Source organism: Barbatula barbatula (genome assembly GCF_947034865.1).
Source record: "Barbatula barbatula genome assembly, chromosome: 12".
Lineage (NCBI taxonomy): Eukaryota > Metazoa > Chordata > Actinopteri > Cypriniformes > Nemacheilidae > Barbatula > Barbatula barbatula.
Window position 1 is genome coordinate 10,746,996 of NC_136775.1, and position 22,174 is coordinate 10,769,169.

The window sequence follows — 22,174 nt, forward strand, 5'->3', positions numbered from 1 at the left end:
CAGTTATGTCAAAACAGTCATATTTATGAGTATGTAAAATAGCTATAAATAAAATACATTTTGTTTTTATTTCATCTTTTCCCGATCAGATGGTTGATGACCACTGCAGTCACTTTACCAGTATTGAACTGTTAAAGTCCAGACCCACCCACTTGCTGGTCTTCCTTCATCATGTCATGTTGCAGTTTGACTGCGCTCCCGTGGTAAGAACCGACAAGGATGTATTTTTTATTACTGCAAACGTGCATGCTTGTATTTACTTCGTCTTTTTTGTATGTTTATAGTGGGTAAAGGGGTATTGTGTATGTATTATTACCTGTATTCAGATAACCCCCTTTCATATGATAACGCATGAGTATCTCTCCTTTTATTTGGCATGCAGCCAATGTGATCTACCCCAGGTACCGTCTCCTTAAACAGAGTCCTTTATTTCATTCCTCGTTTGTGCTGAAGTGTATGCGACCCTAATAGATGTAGACATTTAGTGTAACCTCAGTTCCCATGCTGTGTTAAAGGAACAGTTCATCCACAAATTAAAACTTTTCATTATATTGAGTGTCTACGTTTAAGCTTCCTGAAAAAGGGCAAATCAACTACAACGAAAATAGTCTGTATGTGTGCTGCATTGCAAATCTCTTTAAAGAGAACATTTTCAGAGACGCTCTGAACATTTTTGAACAGAGGAATGACAGGAGTGCCACTTGTACTAGTTTACATATCTTGAGGCTGAGCAAATGATGACATCACAACTGCTCCTTTAATATTTCCTTGAGCAAGACAGGTTTTGTTTGGTTTGTCATCCAGCTATTTGGTCTTGGACCAAACAAACAGAATCAGTCCGTTTTCCCCCGTCATCCCCAACACGCTTTTCTCATTGATCAGCAAGTGTTCTGACACAGTCTGTAAAAAATTGTAAATGCTCCGTTCACCTCACCATCCAGTCAGTTATACCCACGTATGTGTCAACGCAGCACGGATCAATATCCCAACAGCCCTGTTAAAGTTCAATAGTATCAACACACTCACTTTCTTTCTTCTCAGTGTCCGAATCCATCAGTTTTCCCCATTTTATTTATGTGCTTTAATCTTTCAGCTGTGCTACCTTCATGCTGACCTCTTCAAGAACTTCAATGCCAAAGACACCAAGAAACACTTTGGAGAATTCTACAACACTTTTCTGGATAAAGGCGCGGTACGTGATCGAGGAGGGTTCTGGACGCATGGCTGTCAGATTTGTTTATCACTGTACAAGTCTTGCTCTTTGTTCTGTCACACTTGTCAGTCATACCTTATATTTTTTGTGTAGTTTTTGAGTTGGGGCCCTGAAGGAATGTTCTGAAATTTTTTGAAGGTGTTTTTTATTTATCATGTGGGTGATTTTCTGTCAATCAGTCAGAACTTTTACCAGATGTGCTAGAGGGTCAAGTGAGTGGTTGTTGTATGCTAGAATAGTTGACAGAAAAATAATAATTCATAATGTTATTTCATTTCATCTTCAGACTCAGGATGCTGTTATTTAAACAGTTATTAGGTTTTTAACTTATTCTGTGAAAACCAAACAAGCTTATCTGTGGGCTAAATCCAAATATGGCGACATCAGTCACATTGGTTCTTGCATGTCTTGTGACTACTTAATATTTGTTAACATGCATACATCTGATGTGATCATCAGAGCAGCACAGTATGTAACAGATGTGAATGCTTGGAGATTTGCTTCCTTATTTTTTATTTATTTGGTTATTCCCTCACCCTTCATAGATCTCTGTTCTCCAGACACTGTTTCCCTGTATCAAGTCTTTTTCTTTGTCCTTTGCTCTCAGTCTCTCTTCCTGTCCCCTTAATCACATGTGCCATTTTTGTCTGTATCCTTTATTCTTCTTTTAGATTTTCTCTCTTTCTGTCTCAGCCGAGTGTTTGTCTGACCTTCCTGTTTGGGTCATGGGAATGACCTCACCGATGATTGCTTTTTACATCTTTTTCTCTGCACGTTTTTTATGGGGTTGGTAGAAGACCTGACTGTAGACCTGTGTGCAATGAGCTTAAATTTAAGGGAGCATATAGGAGCTCACTGCTAATTTGTATTATTGTGACCTCTGGTGGAGATGTGCTGTATTTCAAATTGTATTACAAACTATTACAAAGATGGGTAACACTTTATTTTACGGTGCCCTTTTTACACGTTACATGCAACTATAGCACTTACTATAAATTATGCATACTTACATGTACCCTAAACCAGACCCTTATCCTAACCCTATCGCAAGTACAATAGCCTACACGTAATTTTAATTACATTTTCTTACTCCGTACTTAAATGTATTATTACACTGTAACACTGTAGAAATAAATTGTAATCCAAAGGGATAATGTGATGTTATAAAAATCTAAATATTGCAAAATGCATGACTGTATTTCACATAATTTGTATAATTTTGTATAATTCTTGAAATTTACGAGCAGAATTTTCAAAGGCTTTCATACCGATTATTCCTTTACATTGACAGTCCATAAAGACAATTACGGTGACAAAAATGTACAGTTTAAATTGTCATTGTATGGAAAAGAGCTGTGTTAAGATTTTCCATATAAATAGAAAATTATACGTCATTTGCTTTGAGTGAGTTGTATAGATTTAGGCTCGAAAAATGTTCTCTCTTTTTTCAGATTCTCAGAGTAACAGTGCCAAACAACGTAGGTTTTGAACTTGGTAAGACCTTTACCATCTTTGTTTTCTAGGTTTCGTATGAAACGCATCCATGCATGTAATGTATTGTATTATTGCTGTATTGCCAGACTTAGCCCTCTGTCACTCTTGTTATGCTCCTTCAGATCGCACACGTCCAGAATTGATCAGCGAAGAGCTACAGAAGCGCTACACTTATGAAGTTCAGCTACAGCAGGCTCAAGAGGTACTGCGACAGCTGGAGGACTTCAGGTGAGATTTAGTGACCAGCCAGAGAATTTAGAGAACTCCTTCTCATAACCTCTTCCTTTTCAGAATTCTCAATTTTATTGATCCTTAATGAGGTAATAGTTCCAGACAAACTATCAAAATATGAGGTGTGTGGTACAAAATGGACACTAAAACACTAACCTTGGCGTAGCAGGAAATATGTGTTTTTTTCAGATGGACAAAATAGCATAAAGTAAAACGCTTACAGGAAATGAAACTATAGTTTAATCAATTATTCATTTTTGATGATCGTGATAATTCTTCCCAAAACTGAGCTTCTGTCTTACAATCAAAGCACAATTTTCCAACATGAAGGCAAAGTTTTTTACATCTTGAATATTTTTTAAAATAAAAAGAGTAGATTTCAGTTTTCCAAAGTAATCACCTTTTTGTCACAATTTACATGTGGTGAATGAAAGTCTTGGATGTGTGCTCCATACAAAGTAGAATGCAGTTGGACAGACAACTGTATGTCTTTACAAACTTAAGTGACAGTATGTGGTGCAGACGAACAGTGCAAAGTATTACTGTACAAAAAGACGATATACATTATACGCATATTGACAATGTGTATATGTGATAGTTTTAATTTAATTTATTACTCTACTATACTGTCATCTCATCCTAATCTTTTTGCACCCCAGTATTAGTAGTTTTATTACATCAGTGCTTTTTGTAATTAGTTACTTTGAAATGCTTTGCATTCACATTTCCATGTAAATTTTGTTTTAAGAGAACTTTTGAACCATATTATGTCCTTCTGGGATGACCTACTGTATGTTTGAATAGCATTAGTGTTGTCAGAGTATAACATGAAAGTTGGTTGACTGCTCGGAGACCTCTGAAATGAACCGACTGTAAACACCATTTAAATCCAATTTCCATCTCCCATGTACTCTTGTAATGCCCTTCATCAATGTAAGAATAAAAATTGAACAAGACTTAACGTCGAAATCCTGTAACAAGTAGCCTTACTCCTTTATTTCTCAAAGAGTAGAGGTGATCCAGTTACATCCCAGTCCTTCTTTCCTTCATTAGGCAGAAGAGGATGATGGGAATGACTCCTAATGAGCGTGAGCTAAATGATGTGGAGTCTCATCGCCCCACTGACCGCATCCCCATGGATATGAAAGAGAAGGCCGTAGCTGAAGGCTTGCTGGAAAGGATGGTTGAGGCCAAGTAAGCACTGTTTCTTGTGTTGTTCTATTATTAGTGATCACTCTTGATATGTTTCAATACATATTAACGTTTGGCACATGACTAGTGTACGAATTCTTTTCTTATGAACCTGAGCCATGTATTGGAAGCAGAATTGTATTGAAGCTTGGCCCTGGTGTCTTTTGTTTGGCCTGTTAGCAATTGTCCAGAATGCCTGTTTCCTGCTTTTGTTGAATTTTCTGACATGTCTTCTATCTAGGGAGATTACTTTATAGTGCTCTGTTTTGTTATTGTTAGGTATCGCATGTTTTTTTTGTTGTTGTCCAAATGAGTACAGATAAATGAGCTAAGCATCAAAGCACATACTCATTTTCACTATTTGTGAATTATGTTGAATTGTTTTTAACACTGGCAGAACTTCAAAATTGATGCCTTATGACGGACAGCCTAGCATGTTATCGAACCCTGAACCCACTCTGACAATCTTCTTTGTGTTTTCCTGCTGAGACAATCGCCGTCTGCACAGTAGGGAAGAGGGTAGTTTGATCCAAACACTTCTCTTTTTGGACTAACTGTGACAGAAAACAGCTATTGTCAGATCTGCATTCACAACAGACCAGAACCCCTCAGCCTCTGTCGATATTCACTCACTGCCTGCTAAGTGATAGCTATTGAATGTGTCATACTGCACAGTGTCTTCCTGCTGCTGTGCCGTTTGACCCCTTGGAGTGAGTTCTATAATAGTCCTATCAGAATCACTCCACTCACTGTTGTGCTTCATGTGCACTTAGATTAACTCTGAGGAGTAGCTGATGTAGCCATTGAAGTTTGCTTTTTGGTATCTAATAGGTTCTTTGTGTCATGGATTGGGCCTTCAATGGCTCGAACTTTATACAGTTTTCTTTAAAAAAAAAAAAAGAATATTAAAATGTTATTTAAAAAAGTAATGTCTACATTAGCAACATTAAAGCAGTTCTTTTAAATAAATAACTTTTATAATTTTTTTACTGAAAATACATAAAATGTATAAAAAATAAATTAACAAAAGCAGATAACAAAATTGCTAAAAACTAACTATTTTCAATATGAAACAAAAGAAATCTGAAAATTAATTAAAATAATAAACATTTGCTAAAAAATAGATAAAAATGAAACAAAAAAACAACAACTAGAAAACTAAGGACAACTTTTGAAATCTAAAGATACAAATTGCATAAAAATATGAACATTTTATATTGAATAAGAATAATACAAATACTCTGTCCTTCTACATCTAGCTTAACACAAGACACAATAGAGTTTGTATATTTATTATTTTCTATATTCTACTTGTATGGTGTGCATGTCTTTTTCTCTCTGTCTCCCATAAAGCTTCAAGTATGTTATAAGAATACTTCCAACTCACTCTAGTAAGTATCCAGTGCAAAGTAATTTGTGTATCCACATTTAACACCAAAAAGAGGCGTGAAATTACAATAAATATATTACATTCATTATTTATGTTAAACTTTCCATAAGGCACGGCAGTCTAAAAGCTGTATTTGCGAGGGTCAGTGAGTGCAGTCGGTTCATATTAAAGGGGTAACACTGCTCTCTAAGCATTAAAATTACAGCCCACGGGAAGTGAGGACCCCCGTGCAGGAAGTGAGACAGTAGGAGACTGCTGAGTCTTTTGTCTCCACTGAACACACACTGACAATCTGGATTGAATTCATTTTTTTTGTACAATGAGAGACAGTGGGGACACCGGTTCTCACTTTAGACTGTACAGTCAAGAAGCAATGCATATCCACTACCTGAATACTAAAACTATATAATGGCTTTATCAGCCTTAAATTTTTTTTATTACAATTAAAATCATTTATTACAAGAACTGCAAATGTCTTAAAAATGAAACACTTAAAACCTTAATCCGTATCATTTAAGTCGAGCATTTCACTAAATTAGTCTGATGTTAATTCCGTAATTGTTAAATAAAAGTTCTTTAGTGAATGACTTAATCTGCAAAAAATTTAGTTTGTCAGTCTTTTTGTGTGCTCTATAAAAAGGACCGGCTCGTAAAAAGTCATTCATTCGTTAATCCGTCTATACAACTAACATTGTATACTAGCGTACAGTAGTGATATAACATTACGTTAACTGTGCAAAGGTTCTGGGTTTGATTTCCAGAAAACACTTATAATACATTTTTTATCCTGTGGCATTCATTTCAGACTGCAGTCTCATGATACTCTTATAAAATGTAGTTTATTTTGCAGCCGTGCTGGAATGAATTTAAACGGGCTGAGAGCTGTTAAACATATATGTCACGCCTGCAATTGCTTATTAAATGCTTATTTCAAAGAAAGACAGACATAAACAGAGAGGAAGTGGAAGAGAGAGGATGTCAGAAGTGCCACGCTGGCAGGAAGTCTGGGCTCTCTGGCTCTCTGCCAATGAGAAAATGGAAAGGGGAGAGAGAAGAGAAGAGTTCACAATCTATGCCTGACATTTTGCTTACAAACAATAGCAGTATCTAGTCACATTCATTCATTGGTAAAGTGATGTTATAAAGAGAAGTGAAATTAATGTAAACCAAAGTGTCTCACTTGTTTAATGTCTGTTTAGAGACTTGACACAATCTTCTCTTTATGTGTGGTTGTGTCAATATGGTCATTCAGTGTTCATATGCACTCAAACAATCCTCCTGTGTCTTTTTACTCTCACTCTTTTTTTTCTCCTTCATTCATTCTCCTCCCTTAATATAATGGCAATGACTTCACTTACAGAGCCTCTCATTGGCTGCAGTCACGGTCTGATAGGCGGGTCGAGGTTTTTGATTGGCCAGACATTGGGGATTCCTTATCACACTCCTCCTTTTGTATTTTTATAGAAAAGCATAAGGCTCGGATTTCTATGTTCTTGCATGCTTGTTGCATCAGACACAAATACAGTTAAATAGCAAGTTGCTGGATGCTTTGCTCGCTTTCTGTACATCGCTGTAGGACAGTCTTCGTGATTTAGGAGAGTGCCAGCATAGTCTTTGCAGTTGTAGATACTCTAGAAGTAGTTTAGATCTCTTATATTGCAAGAGGTCTAAACGTTTACTAAAAAAGTACATTTTGTTGTTGCATATTTATTTGACGTGACTTGTCATTCAAAACTGACTTGACTGGACTTCAGATTTTGATGCTGCACAATATTTTCTTTCTTTTTCTTTTGTTTTAGTTTGTTTTTTGTTTGCAAGTGACAGAATATGTTCATTAGTTTGCATTCTGAACAAAACAATACAGCAGTTAGTGTGATTTTGAATCAGGAGAAACTTGAACACTTCAGATTCCACCGTCCCAAAACAGAATTTAAAACCGGTCGAGAACGAGAAAGGATAAATGTTACTTAACTTGAAGCGGTGAGTCCTTTAAACCAGCATTAGGTTGCATGTTTTCGTTCATATTGGTCTCTTATTATTGCCTTTTATCTCTTTTATTTTACAGCCCCTCAATTGTCGCTGACAAGGACAAAAGGTAAGTTTTGATTTGCATGTCTTTTCTCAGTAGTTACGGTTGCAAAAATAAAGGCAAGTAGGTATTTAGGTTTTGCCTAAATATACCATCAGTCACTTGTCTGCAGTTATAAGCAAGTTCATTCTAAAATACATCTGGTCATTTCTATTTTAGAATATAAAACTATTAAAAAAGGGAAAATCATTCCTTTCTATTTAAACAATAGTCTAATCTTAAAGGGATAGTTCACCCACCCCAGATTGTTCCAAACCTGTATAGATTTTTGTTGTTCTGCTGAACACAAAGGAAGGTATAAGGAAGAAAGTCAGTAACCAAACAGATCTCATCCCCCATCAACTCCCAAAGTATTTATTTGACCCACTATGGCAGTAAACGGGGGGATGAGATCAGTTTGGTTACTGACATTTACCCAAATATCTTTCCTAGTGTTTAGCAGAACAATCTGAGATTGAGTTAATGATGACAGAATCTTAATTTTTTGGTGAACTATTTCATTTAGTTGTATACGAGACGTGTCTGTGAGAAGGCTTGTGGGTGGATGCTCGCAGATGTTGCAGTTGTTCATTCATTCATGCACAGTTGTCACTTGATCCATCTGTGTAATGAGAGACAATGCCTTTGACATGCACAAGCTCCTCCCCCAGTTATAAGGATCTCCCCTTTCTTGTGAACTTGGGGAACCACCCCATCCACTGAGGAACAGAAACAATTTCATAGTTTCATGATTTTGAATTCATACAGTGAATTTATAGAGTCATAAAGTGAATCGACTGATCAACACATGAGGTAACTTTATCTCTTTTATCAGTAACTCCATCTTTGGAGCAGTGGCCTTCTATATGAAGCACCTTGGAGTCAAGACTAGAGCACTTGACAACAAGAAGACTAAATGGCGGCCCTCCGTACCTTCTGTGTTAAGGGTTAGTTGATAAATAAAATTTTTGTTTGTATCAGAACTATCTGTATATTGTTGTTCATGTATAATTTGTTCTAATGTTTTTCATGATAATGATTTTCTGTTTAACAGCCATGGGGAGGTGGACAACCCAGGAAACCAAACAAAGCCCCCGGGATCAACTGTACGTATTCAGTAAAAGCTCCTCTTCAGACCCCACCCCTTGCTTACATCACAAGTTCACTGACCAATCTTGCAGTATTATTTCACAGCGCATATCAATTTGCAACCAACCATTACGCAATTTATTTCAAACATACAATGTACACAACCCCCGTACACAAAACCACACAAAAGCTGTTCAGTAGTTGCAGTTAGAATAGTAAACCTCAGTTTTTACAGATTAGAATAGTAAACATTCATTTTTGTGTTGATATGTTTTCCTCTTGCAGATGATGGTAAGCAAACTAAGTTGGACTTTGAAGGTATTATTGTCTGTTTTCTTTTGTGTAGAACATCTCCTCTTAGATGGTGCATTATTTTACTAATAAAACCTAAATGCATGTTTGCATGTTCCTTGTCAATCACGGTCTTTTTGGTTTTCCTATCCACCAGATGTGCTATGGTTTTCAGTAGACTTTTCATGATAAAGTCTTTATGCTTGCTTACAAATCTTCACTTGATCTCTGGTGTATTTTTAATAGTTTAATTTCAAATCACAAATTAATAGATAGATATCAAATAATACTGTATAGCATGAAAGTGTTGTCTGTTTGTAATTGTGTGCGGTGTTTATCTGTCTTTCTTTCCCCTAACACTTTTTTTTGGATGAAACTCTAAACTGCATTATATATCGCTTTAACAATCACACCAATAATCTGTCCATTTTTCATTATTACTGGGTGCTCTTAGTCTTTACTGCATATGATTGATGTGTTGATCTCTCGTACTCTAGCAAAGTCCACCAAACAAAACAATCCTCCACGAGTTACGGGAAATGACAACACCACCACTTCAATCCGAAAACCCGCTGTGATCGGGCCTGGCAGCGTCTCAGAGAACACAGAAGGACCGAGTATCACTGTCAATGTGACTCCCAGCCCTGACTCTCAAAATGAAATTGGTGAGAAACATTGTTAACCATATGGCACGTTTTGGGTTGAAGAGAAGAAGCCATCAAAAAAGCCCGTCAAAGTAAATGGTTTTATGGTTGGAGATTTGTGGTCTTTCTTTCTGTAGGTGTCAACACCAGTCGCCTAGACCCCAAACCAGTGCCAGAGGGGGGCGATGTGTCTCCTGTCAGCATTGGTCTAGGTCTCAGCATCAGCGAACCTCCCTCTTTTGTTGACATTGTTGCGGAGGACACTCAGGACAGCGGCAAGTAAGAGAACAAAGAATCCAGGAAAGAGTGTAAAAAGAGCACTTAGTTCTTTGTTTCAGAATATAGTGAGCTTCTAAAGGAGATGGGATTTTCAAAAAGTTCTACCTAAAGTAGCATTTTTATTATGAAACCTCCTAAATTCATAGGCGGCATCGAATGTAGTCCCATAATTCATTTTGAAGAGAAGATAACTTGGAGACATATAGCAAGCGAGGCGGCTCACTACATTCTGGAACAGAGTGTGTTGTAAATATAAGACAGACTGCTCATGGTAACTAAAAAAAGCTTTAAACTATTTAAGCAGCTTAAAACACAGATCTCAAAATTGTGCAACTGTAGTTGCAGTTTTACTATTGTGTTGTGAGTGACTAAGGGAGCGTGGTAAAACTCCAATGCTGCTTTGCCTCAGGGTGGTGTGGTATGACCCTCTGAGTGCTGTGTCTCTCCTTTCTGCTGCCGCCTGCAATATTCGCTAGCCTCCCTGTGGACAACGAAACCTACTTCGACATAGTCCCTTATTGCACATACAGTACATACCTACTTGCCTTTCCTAAACCGTCCCACTTCATTCATTTTGGTGTGCGTTTTGCTGCATACTTTTCTTTACTGTATCTTTATGTCTGTTCGTTCTTCGTCCCATCTCTTGTTCTGCTGTTTTGTTACGGTTTTGTTAGCTTTTAGTTTGTGGTTTACCTGTCCTGTAGCTATTCTTTGCAGTTTGCCTGTGCGATTTCCCGCCATGTCAAGATCTAGAGCTATCAAAATGAGCAGATGCAAAAGTAAGTTAGTGTAAGTGAATTTGTGAAAATTGCTAGTTAGTTTTGATTATTTCGTAAGTTGATAGTTGTTACAAGAAATCATTTATTCAATACTTGGAAGCTTGAACCTCGTGGGGGTCGAATAACCACCTTTGACACTAGCCCTAAGGTTTTAGAAACTAGGCTACGCTACACCGCCTCGATAGTTTACATGTATTGCACAATTAAATTATAAAGTCTTTTGAAAAGAAGAAAAAATATTTTTTTTTTTCTGTTTGCTTCAGATGTGTGGCCTATGTAAAGAATATGGCAACACAAAGTTAGTTATTTTGTCAATTCTATCAGGTAAAGCCGGGCTTGTACTGCCCTGCTAAGTTTTGTCAAAATAACAGTTGCTTGTACAGATTTTTGTGTACATTTCAAATTGTGTAACATCTGTTTGTTTCATTGTTGCTAACAGTATGTGACAAAACAAGCAACTGTGCATTTTAATGTCGCTCTTCTAACTGCCCTTCATGTGAAAGCATTCTTTGCTGTTGTCCAGCGTTCACCTGTAGCGTCATGCTGTTTGTAATGCTTTGTTGTCGATCTTGCGATTAAGGAACTCGATGGTTCAGGGGATTGTTGAGTTAAGCTGGCACAGCTTTGGTTCGGTGCAGTATGTTTATGTATGGTTTGTTCTTAGTTCTGATAAATGCAACAGGTAACTGTGCGTTGTCCTGTGTTTTTACAGAAGGAAGACAAGGTGGGTGATTGACAATGGGATTTTCTGCCAGACTCAACCTGCTACTATTTCACACATTCAACATACACCTCACTTCAGTTTATCATTTATAACCTTTATGATCAAATTTAGTTTTAGCTTCTTTACCCTGTAATGATTCTAGGGGTTGCATGAAAGAAGCCTCAGTCAGATTTTTTTGTTTACAATAAAATAAATAAAATATACAATTTGGCAGTCAGTAAGAATTTGCACAACCGATTTCAGTTAATATATTCCCAATGCGAATTTGGCATGATGTCTGGACAACGTTTATCCAAATTTACATCTTTGAGCCATACATTAAAATTTAATTGACACAGTGATTAAACTATCCTTTCTGAAATATGCTGTTTAATGAATTTAAATTTAGTAAATATTAAATATACCTTATTGTCTACAAATTATTTTTGACCTTTTTAAAAAAAGCACAAAGAGGCTGCTTGGCAAGTAGATCATCATGAGACAAGTGTAGATTAGGTTATTCACAATATACCGTTATCGATGGTACTCAGGATAATTGATGTGATGATAATTCTATAATATTGTAAATAGTTTTGCATCCTTTCAAAACTAAGCCTTAAGACCACCTCACTGCAATGGCTTTGAGTGTGATTCATTGGTCAAAAAAAGAGAAATCGCAAAATAACCTAAATGAAAGATGAATTTGACAGATGTGTTTTATTTATTGAATTAAAACATTTCAATGAATATCACAATCATATTGTTATTCTGCATTTTCGACTCAATAACCGTGTAGGGAATCCTGATAACAGGACAGATCTAGAGTCGATAATAAAAAATGACTTCCATAACCATTTTAAAGTCACTTCCGCTACTTTATCTTCAAAATTTTGTTGTGCAAATTAGAAAAAAGGTCACACAGACACTCACACACACTGCATGGCTAAGTATGGTCTTTGGGTTTTCTGTTAGCTGTGTTATTGGGAGCAGAAGTGCCTGCTGTTTATGTGCATTGCACTAAGTGAGCTCAGTTACCCGGCACTAATATTTTCTAAATGTAACTGGGGTTCAAATGATGCTGTATATAATCTTGTTTGGACAGTTGAACCATTAGATAGAGCTGAAGATGTTATGCACAACCCAAAAGGGTCTCGGGTTGAGTTAGAGATGTTAAATAGTAGCTTAAATGACATAGTCTTCACATTTTACTCTCATTCTTACTGTATCATTGTTCTATTTCTGTCATCTCTTCATGTCTGTGGTCTCTAACCTTTCGACCATCTGTCTGTCTCTTATAAACCACCTTTGCAACCTCCTTTACTCTTCACTTTGATCTCTCATTACTTCAACCCACCATACTCTTCCTTCCTCTTCTCTATGTACCTTTCCCCCCTGTCCCCTCCTCAACCCTCCCTACCTATTCCCTCTCTCTTGGGTGTTCAGGAACGTGCGCCGCAGCGAGAGCCTCTGTGTGGAGCGGCGTCACTCTCGTCGCAGCGGCTCCACCCGGGCCAAGCAGTCTCGCTCCCGTAGCGACGTGGACCTGCAGTCAACTTCTTCCTCCCACCCCCCCTCACCCTCCCCACAGCTCTCGTAAGACAACGACTAACCATCATGCACATAATGCACATTCAGAAACTCACATTCATCCATCCACAGGAGACGGCAGCGCAAGGGCTTATTGAGATTGAGTTTAGAGACTCAAAGTGTTTGAGACGCTGTTGAAAACGTTATTGGCTGACAGGAGCTGTCATCCGACAAAGAGAAGTGTCAAGACGACAATGCACTGAATGACTATTACACCTGTTGACAGCTTTTTAACTGTTGCACGGCTTCCTCTTTTTTCACTTTGTTCTTGTTCGCATTTTTATTCGTGTCTCAGTGGGGAAGGTGGACTGTTGCCTGACGGGTCCCTCGCTGGCCCCGCCTTTGGCCCCTTCCCTCAGTATGAGGAGATCGAGCCCCGCCTCCTGGAGCTTGAGCAGGATCCACCCAACTGGAGGGAACTTGCTGATGGAGACAGTCTAAGCAAACTGAGCAAGATGGAGACCAAGCGACAGGAAGTCATTAATGGTAAAGAGAGCAAAAACAAACATTGCACACTTTTCCGGGCAAAAACTAAAATTAAGCGTGCACACCAAAAGAAGATATTTTATAGAACTTTGGTAAGCAAACAACACTGGTCCAATTGACCTGCATTGTTTGGAAACAAAACCACTTAGACATTTCTCGAAATATCTTCTTTTATGTTCCTATAAATGTTTAAAACACAAGAGTGTAAATGTATTTTTTGTGGGTTTTTTGTAACGGAAGGAAGAAGATGGTGCTCATATTTCACATGCCACAGTGTTTATTTGGGACTCCCTGGGTATTATACCATAGTAATACAACAGCTGGCATTGAGCATGCAGTGTGAAAGGGGACTGAGAATCTTGGCACTTGTTTTTTCGTTAGATCTCTTGGTGTATGTAGCAGGGGTGAAAGCTGTGAAAATGTTCCGCTCTTTGTCTCTCAGAGTTGTTTGCAACCGAGCACGCACACGTTCGTATGCTGAGCGTACTACAGACCGTGTTTTCTCGCCCACTGGAGAAGGAGGAGATCATGGACATGACAGAAGTGTCGGCCATCTTTCCTAACCTTGATGAGATCATAGACATGCACTGTACGTTGATATAACTCCTTAAATATATTGATATATTTCAGTGTTTTTTGTCTGATTGTCTTCCAAATTATTGTCTGTCTAACATACATCATTGAGTAGCCATGAACAGACTAGTGTCTGAACACTGTCTTTTTGTTATTTTAGATGCTTTTTTTGAGAACCTGAAAAAAATGCGTCAAGAAGACTGTTACATTGTCAAGAAGATAAGCATACCACTTCTAAACAGGGTAAATGAATTGCACTGCATCAAACACTAGTTTTAAAGACTCTGTCTGACTGTCAGAATTCATTTCAGATGTATGAACTTGATTTCTTGAAATTTTGATCTCTGTAGTTCAGTGGCTCAGAAGGAGAGTGGTTTCAGAAGCTCACCGCACGTTTCTGTAGTCACCAATCCTGGGCTTTGGACCAGATTAAAAGCAGACAGAAGAGGGATCCACGTTTTAATGCTTTCATCCTGGTACTTTAAACACTATATTCAATGTTACCTAGACTTTTGTCAACTAAACAGTTAAAACGTTATGGCATAATACATTTACTAGAAACTGGTGAGAAATGCATTTCTTGTGCTGTGTTTGTTTAGGATGCAGAGAGTAAACCACAGTGTAGGAGACTACAATTGAAAGACATCATTCCTATCGAGATGCAAAGGCTTACTAAGTATCCTCTTCTGCTGGAGAACATTGCCAAGAACACAGGTGAGGTTTAAATCTATTTCACTTTGATACTACACTGAAGTGCCAAACAAACACCAATTGGCCACAAAAAAATGATTAAATCATTTTAAATGACATTTAACTCTTTCCCCGTCATTGACGAGTTATCTAGTCATTTTGCCAAAGATAAGTTATAACAGCAATCAGTGTTTGTACTGTTGTACAGCAGGTGGCGCTGTTACACATCTTTGGAAAAAGTACAGAATCTCTAAGGGGTGATAAAAACGAAAAAATCTTTTCTTTTGTTTGAAAGCAGAGAATGTTCTTTTATTTGATGATTGTTTGTCCATAAATGAATGAAAATGAAAGATGAAATGAAAGGCTGGTGGGGAAAGAGTTAAAGTCACACTTCAGTCAACAATTTGATCACTTAAATCTCTTCTTTGAGTAGTAAAATAACATATTAAAGTTTTTTCTGTTATAATAATTTCTTCATTCTTTAATACTTTTTAAGTGTAACCCATATCTCGTTTAGTATATGTAGATTCATGAATATGCGTGAATGAATCCCTGCCTCCACACAATAGAACAGCTAAACTCAAAGTTATGATTATACTGATTAGTCCCCGCCTCCATTCCCATATATCCCTGATCCATACAGTCAAACGTTTTGACGTGATTGGCGGTTACATGCTTATAATGTTGATAACTGCAGTTTAATGGAGAAAATACTCAGCACTGGGTTTGAATAATAAATTTGCCCTTATTTGTCTAAAAGCATATTAAAAAAACATATATATATATATATATAACAAACATTAAACTTAGATCATCACAAAGGGACTTTAATGTCATTGCACATGAAAATAAAACTGCAATAATAAAAGCTAAATAATTTATTTCTCACAGAGGATGAAGTAGAAAAATCAAACATTACCCAAGCAGCAGAATGTGGTCGCAAGATCCTCAACCACGTCAATGAAGAAGTTAAACAAATGGAAAACTTACTGGTAAGAGAAAATACAGAGTATTTATTTCACAAAAATATACATTATTCTGTGATATATTTTGTAATAGATAAAACATTCTTAAAACTTTCTATCACTATATATCATACGTGCAATACAAACCGTTTCACCGGACGCTTGCACGCCAGACCCCCAGTTAACTTGCGTTTTTTGTTTGGCTAGTTTCTAATTATATAACTATTTATATTTAATTTAATGTATGTTAATATTAATTTGTATTAATATTTTACTGTGTAATAATTGTATCAAATAAACGATTTGTGGAATTTTCATTTTAATTAATAACAATTTGTTAAATAGGCCCTGTATTTGGTCGCATCTAAACAAACCGTGTAGTACATTGACATCTAGCGGTTGAGCTTGGTAACGCAGTCTAAATTCTAAATATTGGAGAAACAAGTTTAGCTAAGTAATGGTTCTTCTTACTTTCTTTTGATTGTCATCAGAATTAATCTACAGGCACTTTTTTGTTTGTGAATGTGTAACGGATGTTCAGTTGGGGTCATAAAAGTGTGCATGCGCAGCATTTGTTTATGTTGTTAAGATTAAACTGTCTATAGAATGACCCGAACAGATTTTATTCACCCGTCATACATTTTTCTTTGAAATATCCACCCATTTCTTGATTTTCTCAGATTTTGAAGGACTACCAGCGCAGGCTAGACACCTCAGGACTAAAACCCAGCAATGATCTTTATGTTGAGTATAAGGTAACATCAGTCTTTATGTATCATGTATGAATGTAAGCTACATATTCACAAACTCTTGAGTGAATTATTTCTACTCTTCTTCAGAACATAGATCTGACCACCAGGAATATGCTGTTTGAAGGCCCTTTAACATGGAAGGTGACCAAGGAGAAAGCCATCGGTAACTCTTGTTTTCATGCAGAAATCTCTCAGTCTGTTAGCAATACAGCATTACAAATCAAAATACAAACCCTTTACCTTCCTGTGTTTGTGGATGTTTGCAGATGTTCACTGCGTGCTGCTGTCAGACCTGTTGGTCTTGATGCAAAAGCAGGATGACAAGATGGTTTTGAAGTGTCAGAGCAAAAGCAACATCGCTGTTCAGGAGGGCAAACAGATGTTAAGTCCGATTATCAAGCTGCAGTCGGTCTTCCTCAGAGATGTGGCCACAGGTCAGTAGAGTTAGACGGTTTGCGTTAGAGAAAAACCAGCACTTCAGCACCAACCCAGTTGATACTAAAATGAAAGAAATGCAATGACACTGTTGTTTCGGACCCCCAGACCCAAAGGCTCTCTACGTCATCTTCACCTGGGACAGCGGAGCACAGATATACGAGCTAGTGGCTCAAACTGTCGGGGAAAGGAAAAAGTGAGTTTGGGAGGTGAAATTTTGCTTTTGATATCCCTCTTATCAAGACTGAGAAATAATTTTTTTTTTGTTTCAGCTGGACAGAAGGTATTAAGTGTGCAGTTGATGAGCTGAAGAAGACAAAAGGGAATGGGCTTGATAGAAACAGACCCGGCAGTGTGCCCAGCATTGCTATGGGACCTGGGTATGGCTCGTGAGTGTTTTTATTTTTCACAAATAGCAAACCTCTACAGACCCTATAAGAGGAGTTCTGACCCTTTTTGGTTCTCTTAATAGAAACGGTTTGTTTTTCTCCTTTAGTCTCTATCATCCTCCTCTTAGCCCCACAGAGAATGGCGCAGTTTTATTGAAAAGTCACAGTGGTGAGAATTTTGTCGTTATTTTGCTATATTTGTTACTCTTAGGAAATGTTTCTATTATTGCAATATGTTGGCTTATGACACAGTATTAACCTTAATATTTTGGGAAAAATTCGACCTATTCTACAATATTCTGACACAATAAAGCAAAATGTACTGAAGTACTATGTCAACGTATTCTCAACTGTTTCTGTTTTACCCGAATGCATATGAGGAATGAACTAAAAATATATTTATTATAAGTATTAAAAATGTTGCAATAATCGTTTTTACTACACACCATGTATACACCATATACCAAATCTGCTTCTGTTTTCACTGCAGCACTATACAAGGACAATCTCACTGATGAAAAGAGCAACAATTCTGAAACTTCACTGATAGACTATCTAGCTGCAAATGGCATCGACCTGCTCACCCAAAGCCACACCCCTTCTGAAAAATTAGCTACGGTGGCTTTGGATGAAAGTAAGCATTTCTGATAATTTATGGCATTTTATTTAATATATTATATCAAGCAGGTTCATTTACATGGCATACTTACTGATTTTTTAATAAAATTTCTGCCATAGTCATGTCTTTGAAGAGACTGTTGGTCGGGAGTATCAGCCTGTCGGATGATTCACTGGATGCTGGAGAGAATGCAGGGGCGGGGCCTGAAAGCCAGGAGACAGATGGCTGTCAATCATCAGGTACTGCACGTGTCACTTTGGGTTTTTTAATTGAATGGGGTTCAGCCTCTTTCTGAAGATTAAGCATTAATATATCTTGTCCTAGGTATGCTTGCCAAAAATTTGAAATTCACATTTTATTCAATTCATAAATTTAATGTTCCTTTGAGTGGCTCGTTTCAACGCAGATTGTTCTGTGAGGATGTCACAATGTGAATGCAGCTTATGCCAAGGGGCTGAAGGATGGGGCAGTTATAACTTTATTGAATATAATATAACTCCTTTCAAGTGAGTGCAGTTACACAAAAAAGCTTAATTCTAAGGGTAAGAAATAAGGTTGAAATTGGTCAAACACTCAATTCCACCAGTTTTTTTTTATTAAAACACTTTTTACTGTTGCCGTGTATCTTAGGAAAGGAACAAATCAGATTCTGGTATACACAGTATGGTTATATAGAGAGCTCATTTTCCCTTTCAGTGGAGGACTCCAGCACAGATGACAAAACTGAAGGACAAGAGGGTGGAGGAGATGAAAGTAATGAAGGAGAAGAAAAGAGAGGGATCAGCGCTCCTCTGGTGCTTTCTCAGGAGCGCATGGAGGAGGTGCAGAGGAAACTGCAGGTTCTTGAGGAACAACTGAAGAGACTGCAGGTGAGAGCATGAGTTTAAAGATGTATGAATGAAGGTCAAAGGGACAACCTACTTAAATGTTTGGACAATAGATTGAGAGGGCTGAAGAGACGCTAAACAGATGATGATGATGAATTTCTGCTTTTCTCAGCAGTTATTTAGAGGGGACAAGAGAAATTAAAAGGGTTGGGAACAAGACATCCTTACTAATACAGTCTCTGTGTGTTGTGTTTTTAGAATGTTGAGGATTACCATTATAAATTGCTAGAAGCCCTTAGCAAATATTCACTTCAGAGGGGCCTTTACAACTGAGAAACATCACAACCTGCTGTTACAGGTAAAACTATGTAATGTAACAAATGTAAAATTACATATACGAAATACACTAACATGTTTTTATACTTTAAAAACTTTGTCAGGTAGTGAATATCTACCGTACATTCACCTTGATTTTTATCTCATGCATTAAGCATTTTAAATATAATGATATATTACTCCCATTGTTCTTTGATTAAAATTATGTTTTATCTGATTGAAAGTTACCAAATGTGGTTAGAGCATGGTGCTAGCAACGCCAAGGTCATGGGTTCGATCCCAGGGATTACACATTGTACACAGAAACAATTGTATAATATAATGCAATGTAAGTCGCTTTGGATAAAAGCGTCTGCCAAATGCATAAATGCATAAATGTAAATGTTATGTAATACATAAATCCAAATCGTAAAATATTGTCCAAATGCATCCTCCTTTAAAATGCTTAACTAAAAAATATGTGACAATTTCATTTTCAGATCACTGTGTGTGCTGGACTCTAGTCTTGAAGTGGCTTGCCAAGGATTCAATGATTGACTAATACTGCCTACATTTGTCTGCTGTTCTCTCGTCTCAGCTCTCCTTTCAGAATGTTTAACCGCAGACTTCAGGCAGTTTCTAAGTCATTGAGACCTGAAATTGACAGGGTATTGTGAAATTATAGTGATCATGAGCATGAATGCGTGCGTATGTGTCTCTGTTGCGGGACATAAGAGTGACAGTCTTGCCAAAAGATGCCAAAGAAATGTATGACATCTAAAGAACTATTAAAGTAAGATGTAAATTAAGTTAAACTTGTCAAAGCATGTCGTGTTAGTTTAGTGTCAAGAGACTATCTTTATTCATAAGAAACTTGCATCTCTCTAAATTTAGTTAGATATGATGCCGGCTACTGAGACTGTAGTTATAGAGTCAGGTTTTCTATCAGGTTATAAAAACAATTATGTGCCATTTTGTTAATTGTTCAAATTAACAGTGAAGCTTCAAATTACCTGCCAATCTTTGTATGTCAATGATACAATTTGCTCATCCAAAAATACATTACCATCTATTTTAAATAACAGACATCAAAATGGGTATATGTGGAGTTTCTAGCAGAGCAGTGTTCTAGTTTGCAGTACCCTTGCATTGGTCAAACTGTAGTAAGAAGAATAATGACATGCAGTTTGGTTTTAAAATGTTTGTAGTTCAATTGAATTCTGTGTCATCTTACCAGAACGTCTGTGATTTGTCAAGAAAGAAAAGAAAAGTGTTAAGTTGGACAGTTCAGTACAGGAAGAGGAGAGATGGTTTTGAGTAAGGTGGGGCTGGTTTACACACTTGACCTTCCAGAGTGAAGCTGAGAAAGCTGGTGCAAGGTTTGATGTTGAGAAGTCTAGTAGGAGTTTGATGTGTGAAAGTCTAGTATGAATCAGTCCAAATGTACTACCTGCCATAAGACAGCTCAAGCCCATTTGTGTTAAAACATATGAGGTCATGTTTGATCTATGACAGACTTGCGCATGTGTTTATTGATCTGATGTAGCAAAGCAGATGTAGTCTGGTAGGTAGATCATATAATACTCAATAATGTGTACTGTATCTATGCAAAATCATGAGAATTTGTGTATAAGGCATCAGTCATTTACAGTTAAGTCATTGCTTCTCAGTTTAGTTTCTAAGAGTAGTTCTGTCAGCCTAAGCTGGACCAAAGAGTTAAGACAGAGGAACATATAAGATCATAGTCTGATAATGCGTGAGCAAGGTAGCTGAGAATCACTCATTGGGTTGAAAGGGGTTGGGTTTCGATCCATTCACCGATCCCTCTCTAAACTGCTTCACTTCTCTCCTGGATCAACCCATAAAATGTTGAAGTGGATTTGCTTGTAAAGGTATTTTGTAATCCTATTTTGGCGTGAAGAAATTAAAAGGTGGTGCAGAAATGAACTGCTGTATCTATTATAGAGAAGATGCTGGTCCTCAATATCTGATCATGTTTTTCAGTTTAAGGGACTAGTTTATTATACTAGTTAACAATTATTTGATATTTTAGTGTGAATTATATTGGTAGATCCAACTGGTTCATTTAGTTTTCAGTTGTTTTCAGGCTCTTTTATCAACCGATTCCAAATGTTTCCAAATGGTTTACTTAGCTGAAGTCTTGCTTTCTCATCAGAAGAATCAATCAGACCCGTTTTTCATCTTTTATTCTCCTTTAGAAGTAATGAATGAAATCACTTTTAAAGGTGGCTCAATATGTTTGTCTCCCACCAATATGTTTGTCTCCCACTCATCGCATAATTTTCAATTTACTTGTATGTGTTTTGTGTTGTTGTTTTGATGTTTTTTTAAACTTGTGTAATTACAATATTTACTCTGCGTTGCCTATTATAAAAGAGGGTATGAGAGAGAAAACTAGGACACCCTTTTCCAGACCAAGCCAGAAGGCCTCGCTCAATGTCTCTTGGCAAGAATCAGTTGCAGTTCATTTGCATGATGTGTGCAACTTAGAATAAATCAATTTACCGTGAACTAATTGACCAGAGAGTTGTGGGCAAAGTGTCTTTCTCACCTCGTATACTTTTGATGTATCTATCTAATCACACATATTTTATACATAGTGGTATAGCTGTATGTTTAAATCAATGTATAGGGTGCCTTATTTGTGCCAGATTTAGGCTTTCTTTTTCTTTTCAAAGGGCTCCTTTAGTCCTCCTGGCACTCTGTCCCTTCTCTTCGTTCAACAGTGGTCAGTGTAATTGTTAATCTCCGATCTGCTTTTGGCACATCTGATATTTTGTAAACTCACTTCTTTAAGTGCAATGCACCATTGACTCAATTTTTTGTTGCACCTTCTTGTTGCGCTTAAAATTTGCCTTTAGTACCCACTGCCCCAGCAAAAGTTTTATTTAACCCCCATACATCATGCCTACGATTTATGTAATACTGTGTATAGAAGTTCACTAAATACAGGCATTCCATTAATATCTGTCTATATAAATGATTATTCAAGAACTATTCTGTGTATTTGGGCTTTGATTTTATTTGTAAGATACTTAAGAAAAATGTAGGTACGTTTTTTATTATGCCTTTTTAATAAATGAACAAACGTTATTTGACCTTTTATTGTGTTTATCACCAAATAATTTATTACGTGATGTATA

At 37.1% G+C, this 22,174-nt stretch overlaps 1 protein-coding gene across 5 annotated transcripts in view; it reads left to right on the plus strand.

The window, feature by feature from the left end:
- Positions 1 to 22,124, plus strand: part of arhgef1 (Rho guanine nucleotide exchange factor (GEF) 1) — a 34,571-nt gene extending 12,447 nt beyond the window's left edge. The window contains exons 3-31 of one of the 5 annotated variants that reach the window (XM_079468699.1): positions 90 to 203; positions 1,094 to 1,192; positions 2,665 to 2,707; positions 2,830 to 2,935; positions 3,992 to 4,132; positions 7,585 to 7,614; positions 8,423 to 8,534; positions 8,642 to 8,693; positions 8,962 to 8,994; positions 9,465 to 9,632; positions 9,749 to 9,890; positions 12,816 to 12,965; positions 13,255 to 13,445; positions 13,888 to 14,034; positions 14,179 to 14,261; positions 14,369 to 14,494; positions 14,618 to 14,732; positions 15,600 to 15,700; positions 16,354 to 16,428; positions 16,513 to 16,588; positions 16,692 to 16,859; positions 16,969 to 17,056; positions 17,133 to 17,249; positions 17,357 to 17,418; positions 17,740 to 17,883; positions 17,988 to 18,107; positions 18,565 to 18,737; positions 18,954 to 19,053; positions 19,511 to 22,124. In XM_079468699.1, coding sequence (XP_079324825.1) covers positions 90 to 203; positions 1,094 to 1,192; positions 2,665 to 2,707; positions 2,830 to 2,935; positions 3,992 to 4,132; positions 7,585 to 7,614; positions 8,423 to 8,534; positions 8,642 to 8,693; positions 8,962 to 8,994; positions 9,465 to 9,632; positions 9,749 to 9,890; positions 12,816 to 12,965; positions 13,255 to 13,445; positions 13,888 to 14,034; positions 14,179 to 14,261; positions 14,369 to 14,494; positions 14,618 to 14,732; positions 15,600 to 15,700; positions 16,354 to 16,428; positions 16,513 to 16,588; positions 16,692 to 16,859; positions 16,969 to 17,056; positions 17,133 to 17,249; positions 17,357 to 17,418; positions 17,740 to 17,883; positions 17,988 to 18,107; positions 18,565 to 18,737; positions 18,954 to 19,028 — 3,051 coding nt within the window. In that variant the 3' untranslated portion in view covers positions 19,029 to 19,053; positions 19,511 to 22,124. The remainder of the gene's footprint in view (positions 1 to 89; positions 204 to 1,093; positions 1,193 to 2,664; positions 2,708 to 2,829; positions 2,936 to 3,991; positions 4,133 to 7,584; positions 7,615 to 8,422; positions 8,535 to 8,641; positions 8,694 to 8,961; positions 8,995 to 9,464; positions 9,633 to 9,748; positions 9,891 to 12,815; positions 12,966 to 13,254; positions 13,446 to 13,887; positions 14,035 to 14,178; positions 14,262 to 14,368; positions 14,495 to 14,617; positions 14,733 to 15,599; positions 15,701 to 16,353; positions 16,429 to 16,512; positions 16,589 to 16,691; positions 16,860 to 16,968; positions 17,057 to 17,132; positions 17,250 to 17,356; positions 17,419 to 17,739; positions 17,884 to 17,987; positions 18,108 to 18,564; positions 18,738 to 18,953; positions 19,054 to 19,510) is intronic. The other 4 variants (XM_079468700.1, XM_079468702.1, XM_079468703.1 and 1 more) reach the window with 4 other exon arrangements.
- The last annotated feature ends 50 nt before the right edge of the window (positions 22,125 to 22,174 follow it).